General features: G+C 37.8%; 1 protein-coding gene across 1 annotated transcript; it reads left to right on the top strand.

Annotated features, from left to right (window-relative positions):
- Nucleotides 1-3,399: 3,399 nt before the first annotated feature.
- On the top strand, nt 3,400-4,355 carry LOC114750866 (vinorine synthase-like). The gene is made up of 2 exons (XM_028939502.1): nt 3,400-3,856; nt 3,955-4,355. The coding sequence occupies exons 1-2, from the start codon at nt 3,400-3,402 to the stop codon at nt 4,353-4,355; spliced, it is 858 nt and encodes a 285-aa protein (XP_028795335.1).
- The last annotated feature ends 5,934 nt before the right edge of the window (nt 4,356-10,289 follow it).

The following is a 10,289-nucleotide window of genomic DNA, read 5'->3' as shown; positions in this document are numbered from 1 at the left end:
GGATCAGGTCACACACAGACTTTCCCATATGGGCCCACTGGCTTTGGTAAAATAATGCATTCAAACCATCTGGTCCTGGTGCCTTTAACGCTCCCATATGAAATATGGCATCCTTTATTTCAATATCAGAGATCTCACAACCCATCCTATTCAATTCTCTAGTATCGATGGGAGGAAAGACAACGCTGCATTGAAGCTGGACACGGTGTGTCTCCTCTTCCTCGTACAGGGTTGTGAAGAAGGACAACACTCGAGCCTGAATAATTTTTGGATCGTATATCCATGCATTTGAATCGTCTTTTAGTGCCCCTATAAAATTATGTCTTCTGCGTCCATTAGCTCGTGTGTGGTAATAGCGAGTGTTTTTATCCCCGTTTATTTGCCATTCGCTTCTAGCTTTTTGTGCCCATATTAGTGACTCCTGTAGAAGTGCTTCCTCAAGTTCCTGCCATAGCTGCTGTTGGAGCTTCTCGAGTTTATCATTTAGACCGTAATTCGCCTCTGCTTTGGAGATGCCGTTTAGTCACTTCATGAGCTTTTTAATTCAGGTCCCGGTAAAACCAAAGACCTGTTTATTCCATTCGGTGCACGCGGTGGTGAAGCTTGAGACATTCACAGTCCAAGGGTTGTCCCCTATCCAATTTTCCTGAACGAAGCGAGGGAAGCCATCATGGAGTACCCAAGCTGCAAGGAAGCGAAATGGGCGTGTACCTGTGCGTGGTTGCGACAAGCCATTTGTTTGGAAAAGTAATGGTCGATGATCAGATCTATACCATGGGAGGTGGGTTACTGTGGCATTCGGGAACTCATGCAACCACCTTTCTGACCCCAAGACTCGGTCTATGCGACTTGTAGTGCCTGTGCTTTTCCATGTGAATGGAGGTCCAATGAATCCCAGGTCCGTGAGGCTAACTGATTCAATGAAGCGGTAGAAGTCTCGGTCAGGTTCTCTAGTCTCTCTTGCAGACCATCTCTCCTTTGACAGTAATGTAGCATTAAGGTCCCCTCCAATGCACCAAGGCCCTTGTATTCTACCAGCTAAGTCAGTCAATGATTGCCACAAAGCCCACCGCTATGAGGGCCGAGGGCTTGCATACACACACGTCATTTCCCAGGTTTTGTGGTCAATGCTTTCAATTCGTAAGTGGATGAATTGCTCTCCATGTTCTAAGACTTCCACCTGCTTGAACCTGTCCGACCAGAGGCACCAAAGGCCACCCTTATATCCATCCGCATCAACAAGATGCATGTTTCGTAGACCCAGCTGCATGGCTATCTGCTTAGCCTTATTTCTGCCATATCTTGTTTCAAATATTGCAACAAAGTCCAGCTTATGTAGAGAAACCAGAGCACAAATCAACTTTGGGAATGAACGGGCCCCTGTCCCGCGTGTGTTCCAAAGGAGAGCATTCATTGAGAAACCACGTCGTTTGGAGAGGCGGCAAGCCTCAAGTTGTCCTCATGGTTCATAGCTGAAGCCACGTCAATATCCAAGTGCATGGAGTTATCATCATTTTGGGCCAGTCATGGTGCATTTTCCACTGATGAGCCCATCTCACTTACTCGGCCCATTTCACGTCGCTTCGCTTCATGGGCTTCCTGTCCACTACTCATGGCTAGCTGTAGGTCCAAATTTTGATCATTTCTCAAGACCTCAAAGGGGTTTGTAAAGTCCACTGGGCGTCGTTTGACTGCTACTTTCCTCTTTGCTCCCACATGGACCCATTCCTCATTATTGTTATCCATTGATTTCCCGAATCTGCGCTCCTTTTCTCCACTCATATCCATTCCTTCATCCGCACGAGCTCCATCCTTGGAGATATCTAATGGGCCACGTGTCCCTACTCCTTTTTGACTGTTACTTTGAAGATTAACTCCCTTTTTAATGCCTTGCGAGTCTGGCGTCCCCCGAATCTCTGCATTAAAATGTTTCTTCCCAAAATCTCTCTTAGCCAACATTTGGGGTCCGTAATCTCCTCCGATAGATCCGCCTTGATTTTTCCCGATTTGCGGAGATTCCCCATTGGGCTTCGCTTCGCCGGCAGGCTGCTCGGCGGTTTGCTTCTGATTGTCACTAGGATTTTCTTGGTTCTGGTTCTCCGACCGTCTCCAAGTGCAATGATCCATCCGGTGACTGTAGGTGCCGCAATTGAAGCACACTAAGTGAAGGCCTTCATACTCGATTTTCCTCTTTTCACCAAAGTGATCGAAACTCGGCAGCAGTGGCTGTTCTAAGTCCAGCTCCACACAAATTCTGGCAAACCCACCCTTTTCAGAGAAAGCTGTCGTCCTATCTATCTTGAGCGTCTTCCCGACCAAGTTACCTAGCCTTCGAAGAGATTCCACATTATAGAGTTCTACCGGGAGGTCTGGGAATCGGATCCATGCAGCAACGCGTTTCTGGTTATCGGCCTTCCATGGGTTGAAGTTCGGGCGCCACCTCTGGACAAGTAGATAGTGATCCGCAATCATCCAGGGGCCCTCTTGGAGCGCAAAGTCTCTATCTTCTGGAGTGGAGAAAGAGATGATAAAATATCCATTGTTCAGAGGCGTCACTTTGATAGGATGCTTTGCCCACATCTTCTCCATCCGTCCCCTCATAAACCCCACACTAAAGGTCTTCCCTAACAGTTTCACAATCAGCGAATTAATGTACGGTTTGCACCATGCAGCATATTCATCCACCGTAAACTTTAGTGAAGGAATGATCCCCTTCGTCCGCCATGCTACCTTCTGTTCTTCTTCCACTTCTTCCGTCGTCATCTCCTCTTCTTCGTCCTCCTGTGTCTCCTTTATATTGCAATTTCTAAAGTAGCTCTTCCACCCACTCAACGTTTCTGCCGCTACCTTGTTTGATTCCAAGAATCCCGTTGCTCCTAGGCTCAGGAGTTTGTCTCTGTAGGAGGTACCACTACTACCAGCCGTCTTTGGACCCCGTCCCTCTTGACCCGGTTTTGGCCCTGTCTTTGGTAGGGCGCTGCTGCTTCGAAACACCATCTCCTGCCGACTTCCATCCCTTGCATTCGCTCTTCCAGACTCACGCTCTCGTTCACCATTCTCGCATCCCTTGCTACTCCTTCTTCTTTTTATGTTCCCCTTGTTCTCTTCTACTCTGCTTCTGATCATGATTTTTCCAAACTGTCTCAAAAGTTGAAGACTTCGCTATCTCAAATTCTCACTCTCTATTATCCATTCAGTAGAAGAATCAAAAGAAACAAAAGCAATCTCTATGTTGATTGCAATGACAAGGGTGTCCTTTACCTTGAAGCTAGAGTACCCTCAAAGCTGTCGGATTTTCTCAAGAGTAATACCAACGAACAACTCAATGAGATTAAAGGGTTTCTTCCATTAGATCCCTATAAGCCTAAACTTGGCGATGATGATGAAGATCATCTAATAATGGCTCTTCAGGTTACTGAGTTTGGCTGTGGAGGCATAGCAATTGGTTTGTGCATCTCACACAAGGTTTGTGACGGGACAACAATAGCTTCATTCCTCAAAGCTTGGTCCCAAAAGGCAATGGGAGAAGCTTCTTCTTCACCTCTTAATATGGAAGCTTCTTTTCTTTTTCCACACAAAGGCATAGAGATTGACATCAATGATAGGTTAGGTGAGAAGAATATTACAACAAAGAGATTTCTGTTTAGTGGAAATAGCTTGTGCAAATTGAAAGAAGAAATTTCAAGAGGTTGCGGCTTTAAACCAACCAGAGTTGAAGCTGTGACAACTTTGATATGGAAATCAGCATTGGAAGCTGCAAGAACCACAGAACTAAGTGACAAAAGTAGTTCATTCCTGTTACATGTCGTGAACATCCGTGGCCGGATGCAGCCGCCGTTGCCGGAAAATTCTTTAGGTGATGTTGGCATGCGTGCTTTCACTAATGTGCTTAATTATGAGTGTTTTCATTATATTCATTTGTTTAATTTGAGCCTTTTCGTTGACAAAATCTAGGTAATCTTTTTGTACCTTCAATTTCTCCATTGTTTGAAGTTGACAAAGAAACAAAGATGGAGCTACAAGATTTGGTTGAAGTAGTGAGGAACACCATCAAAATGGTTGATGGAAATTATGTGCGTAAGCTTCAAGGAGATGGTCAAGAACTTATGGAGACTCTTGAACCAATGTCACAAAAGTTTTATTTGGTGGCTAAGAAAGGTGTTCCTTGTTATGGCTTCAGCAGTTGGGTGAGGTTTGGTTTTTATGAAACAAATTTCGGATGGGGCAAGCCGACCTGGGTTTGTACTATTGGAGTGCCTATAAAAAATGTGATAATTTTGATGCCAGCTTGTTCTGGAGACGGAGGATTAGAGGCTTGGATCACTTTGAATGAGCTTCATATGTGCCAATTTTAAACCCATCCTCTACTTCTTCAATTTGTTTCTACTGATCCTTAATTAAGTACTCTGTATTGGATTGAAAAAAAGTGATTCAAGTAATTATGTATATGTTGGAAATTTTATCTCTTTTAATTTGTTAGTAACCTTTATTTGTCCATTAACTATTATTTGTGTTTATTGTAGCCACCATAAACTTGCATATATATTATATACTACATCCAGTCCCAATTATAAAACCTTATTTATAAATTATAAATGAGGTCTTATAATTAGAACCAAAAGTAGTATTTGGCATATATCATATATTTTATGTCACGAAGGAATTACTACTTGCCTTGGCTTTTCCTTGAAACAAAGACTTTGATTATAAGAATCTTTATAGTCATACTCTCCCAAAATCAAGTTGAATAAATCCTTTAATATTTGATATTTTGCATTTTTAATATTTGTTTTATATATGCTATTAGCTTACAAATATTTGTATTTGCAATTAAAAAACAAAAAGATTTTTGCAGATGGTTTAACAAGTGTGCAGCGATTCTTGGTAATTGCTAACAAACTCATTGCCATGGCACATTTTTAGCTTTTGTCAAAATCACTAGCCACTACTCATGTTAGTAGCACTTTAACCGCTACAAATACACTAAGATAACCGCGGCAACATGATGTTTTCTTAATATTCCTCCAGTTATGAATATAAGAATTATTTTATAACATAAATTACAATAAAAAATAGATATTATATTAAGGATAAGAGAAGTAGTATGTATTTATTAAATAGATCAAAATAAAAATCACATGTTACATAATATGTAATATTATATTATAAATTTCATGTTGTTTAGTAATCACAAATAAGGAAAATTTTAGAAAAAGATACCCGCAATTAGTATTTTTCAATTCACGTATCTAATAATCCAAAATAATAGAAAATGAAGTAAACTTCAATTGAAAATTTTAAATTCAAGAAGAATGACAAAAATGCCCTTTCATGAATAACAATTTTTCTGGCTTGTGAAATAACAAGCATCAACTTAGGATTGTTTTTTTCACACATAACATGTGAAATAACATGTGAATTAATTAAAAATGAGAATAATTCATCTAAAAATAACAAGTCCTGATTGTAAAATTATAAGTCTTCATTTGGGATTAACAACACGTTTTCTCTTGATCCATAACATGTAAAATAGTATGTGAATTAATTAAAAATGACAACAATTCGTCTGAGAATAATAAGTCTTGATTGTGAAATTACAAGTCTCAATTTTGAATTAACAACAAATTTTCCAATGGGATTAACAAAGGGGCATTTTTGTCATTTTCTTAAAATTTCAATTTGGATTTATGTCTTTCTATGTCATTTTAAAGTGTTAGGTTCTTGAATTGAAAAATACTAATTTCACAGTTTTTTTCCTGAAATTTTTCCTTACACATACGTAGAAGTGCTATTGAATATAATCATCTTAACTTCACATATATTTTGACGTTTCCCATGAGTTACGAGTTTGTCTATGTCCTCCTTCCAAGTGTTTTTTCTTTCTTTCTTTGTTTTTTTTTCTTTTTTTTATCTTATTGGTATTTCCTCTCATAGTGAAATAAGTATGCATTCATTCTGTTTTTTTTCTTTTGACCTTGCATTCATTCTGTTAAACTATATCTTTAAGTCTGCCTAGATCGTATCATTTGAATTCTTACATATGCCCTAAAGAGTTATAAAACTAATTTCATTATATATTTCATAGAGAAAGGAAAGATTTAATAACTTTCATATTCCGTGTGTGTGTAAAATCCATGGCAGAGAGTCTCTCAGTTAAAGTACCAACAAAAACAACATAAGAAAAAACTAAATAGGAAAAGGCCATTAACTTTATGGTAATACTTAACATCACTTCTCTTGTTTGCCAACAGTAAGCAATGGCCTCAACCCAATTGTAAGAGCGGATGTAGCTCACACAGCAGCCTTTAGAATTCCAAACACGTGCAAGATATTGAAACAGAGACAACAAATAGTAAATATTAGATCATTTTATTTGAAAACACTTTAGAAACCGATTGAAATTGAGAGAAGATCAATTATATATCTAAGCTTAACCGTACCTCATTAGCCCTGATACTTAAGTCCATTTCACCCAAGTCACGCTCAGCAACTTTGGATTCAACCAGAATTGATAAAGAAGATGGAGATGAAAATGGTTCTACGCACATAGCACGAACTTTGTTCCTGACTTTACACAATCACCTGCATTATTCCCTGCAGAACTTCCTGATACATAAACTGGTAACAACTGGTTTCTGGCTTTTGTTGACGCAATACGAGGATTGAGAATATTGTTCTTTAGATCACGAAGACTCGAATCGAAAACCCTAGTTTCATCCGAATCAGCCAAGCTCTTTAATGGAACTCCAATACTCTGAATGTATTATTCGATAGCTAAAGCTCCACGGATAAGCTCCAATGGAGAAATTACAGCAGAAGAACGAAAACAGTAATGCTCACGGCACTCTCCCAGAGTCACACGTGTGACACCTCACATAATTATATCAATATACGAAATAAAATATTTAATTTAAAAGTCCATACATATTTTTAATACTGCAATTAAGTTAAAATTTCAAAACATTTCTAACATAACTTAACAACATAAACTATTAAAGTCTTATAGTCATGGCAAATAAAAATATAACATAGCATGTGCTTGAGGAGCACAAAAGCCTTCACGGCTCACTCCATTGGTGCCTTCCCTTGATTCCTACTAGATCCTTCGCCTGAAAATTGTTAATATAGGGGGTGAGATCTAACGTCTCAGTAACTACTGAAATTCTAACCTATACAAGCAAATCATATATGATAAACCAAAAATCCGTTTATATGTGTGTGTATAAATATATTAAAAATCACGGATTTGAGACATCCAATTCAATTTCATTTTTTTTCCCAACAATATACCAATATCATTTTTCTAATATATCCAAAAATAATGCAATATGCTGCCTCCCTTATATCACCGTCCACCCTTATACCGCTGACTGGAGCAATAGGCTAACACATAGTCCGATAGGAACTAATCCATTTTACTGAATTATTCCAAGCTCACCGATACTAGAGATATATCCGGCCAAAGATATAGAGCTCAAGCTCGGACTATGGCTCCCCTCCTTTGTGAATAGGGAGGTGTCACATGTCCCACAGCTCCAATGAATTCCCGACCAAAGGAAAACATAGAAGAAGGGGCCCTGACAAGTGCCATCCACTGTGCACCGAGTGATGGCATACCACGTGGTAATTTCATATCCATGCAATCTCCTTCTATCCTTAGCCCAACAATGCATGTCAGATGCCAATAATGTTACATCATAAATACGTCCTCAAATATTTTAAAGATAAGATAGCAATAAAACTTATATACCATTTAATAACAACTCATGACAATTCCTCAGCCATCAATATATTTAAACATTGATCATAATTAATAGCAATAAATCTTGACAAAATCAAATAACATATCAAAACATTTATTTGAAATCATAATACTACTTTTCAGTATGACATAAAAATTAGTAAATCCACAATATAATCATACACAATTCACATGTACAAGAAAGAATTTTCAGAGTTACCTGGTACTCTTTAACTTACAAATGTTCACACAAAGATTACTCTAAAATTCTTAAGTCTACAAAATTGCACATAAATATTCATTAACATAAACTCAAAGCTACTCCAAAGCTACTCTAAAATTCTAAGACTACCTTCTAAACCAAAATTTACATCAATATATTAACTCTCCTAAATCTAGGCATTTATAATAGATATTATTTTGAAAAATAATTTACATATAAGGCTATTTAAATTTAACAAAAGTATATATATTTTTAATTATAAACAAACTGTAGCTTTATTTAATTTTACAAAATTCTCAATTTATAATTTTTCAAGCCTTCAAAAGTTATTTCAAAAATATATCTTTAACTTATTCAATATTTAAACCGATTAAAATCTCAATAATATATTAAATAACTCATATAAATTATTTAACTCAAATTTAATCGGTAAAAACATATTACAAGTCTAAATAACAAACTTTTCAACTAAAATCTTAGTTTAAAATTCTCAAAATAATCATTCAACAAAAATAAACCGATTAAAATTTCTTAATAATGTATTTTAAAATTTCTACGGTCATATATTGTCAAAACTCCATATTTACTCTATACCCAAGCGGTAAAATTTTCTTTAAACATGATAATGATACTAATAATATAAAGCTATAAATATATAGGAAATATTCATAAAGAAAATATGATAACAAGAAGTAGTTTTGTGTACCTAAATGATCTCCAAAACCGTCACTCTGGAACTCGGTCTCTGGCACTCTCTTGCTCTTGCTTGAAGGAGATCACCAGGGGATGATATATATATAATACCCCATGTTTCATTTTTCCACGGCTCATCTCCCACTTTTCCACTTCCACCGTCCTTTCCCCCTCTCTTTCTTCCATCAAATTTCTTCTTTCATTTATTACCTTCTAATTTTTTTTCCAACCCATCTAACACTCCCCCTCAACATTCCTCTTTCATTTAATACACCCCCCTCAAATTCTTCTTTGCCTCCAACTTTCCACCGATTTGGTGGAAAGTTGTCCCCCCCCTTTTTTTTTAATAATAAAATATTATTATTATTATATATATTATTTACGTTTTTTTTTTAGTATGTTACAACACGGACCCTCCTAAACCTCCCTCAGTTTTTCCATGCCTTCCCTGCCTAACCCCTCCACACAATATGCTCACCCCTTCCCATAACTAACTCGTAGGAATACCTAAAATTACCCTTGACACATAAGAAACACTAGTCATCTGAATTGGGCTTCTTCCACTACAAGAGAATAGCAAGTTAGTAGCGGCATATTTCTAGCGGTTCAATAAAACCGCTACAAATTTACGCATTTCTAGTGGTTTCAAGAAAAACCGCTAGAAATGAGCATCGCTTTGACAATTTTCTAGCGGTTATATGCCAACCGCTAGAAAATCACAGCTAGAAGTCTTCCCGGGTTTTGGTGCGAACTTGGCGCCGAAATTCTAGCGTTTATTTTCTAGCGGTTTGTATGACGAAACCGCTAGAGAATGCAAGGAGTCGTCCAATTTTCTAGCGGTCCGATGAACCGCTAGTAAATTATGAATTTTCTAGCGGTTTTGTTGAAAACCGTTAGAAAATATTTAATTTTTCCTGAGGTGGTTTTCATAACCATTAGCAATTTCTAGCGGTTGTGGCCAAAACTGCTAGAAATTTCTAGCCGTTAGCGCAGAAACCGCTAGAAAATTTGTATGTTTCCCAAGGTGCCCTAAATGCGGCTGCCAACTGTTAGAGATTTCTAGCGGTTTAGCGACAAGCGCTAGAAATTTCTAGCGGTTTTTGGTAAAACTGCTAGAAATTCTCTGCCTATATATACCCCCCACGGTCATTTTCACTGTTTCATTCGTTTGTGAAGTGAAGCTCTGCCGAATTCTCTCCACGAAACATATCTGAGTTCGGGTTCAGTTGCAGATCCCTATTTTTAGGTAGAAATAGTAATTTATTGATAAATAATTTGTATTCTTATTTTTTATTTAATTTATTATATTTTTGTTTATAAATAATTTCTCTTTTTATTTTATTTATAAATAATTACTATTTGTTGTTATTAAGATAAGTCGTCGGCTAGGGAAGGCGCCAGTTGATCCTGAGAGGGCAGGATTGAGTGAGGATCGTCGTGACGGTGGTCATGATGCTGGTGAGCCATTCCCCAGCATTCATGACTACGATCTCAACAAGGAGGATATCCTCAGCTTTATGGAGCAGGATGATATCGAGCGGACTGAGGAGGCTCATTTTACTAGGGATGAACAACCCCATGCTGATGCTGATGTTGCTGAGGAGGAGGAGGAGGAGGAGCAGGTTCAGGGGA

Source organism: Neltuma alba, unplaced genomic scaffold (assembly GCF_004799145.2).
Source record: "Neltuma alba isolate B1F8T4 unplaced genomic scaffold, ASM479914v2 tig00006659_pilon, whole genome shotgun sequence".
In the NCBI taxonomy this organism is placed as follows: domain Eukaryota; kingdom Viridiplantae; phylum Streptophyta; class Magnoliopsida; order Fabales; family Fabaceae; genus Neltuma; species Neltuma alba.
The sequence above is the reverse complement of the archived record's forward strand: the minus strand, read 5'-3'. Positions and strand labels throughout refer to the sequence as shown.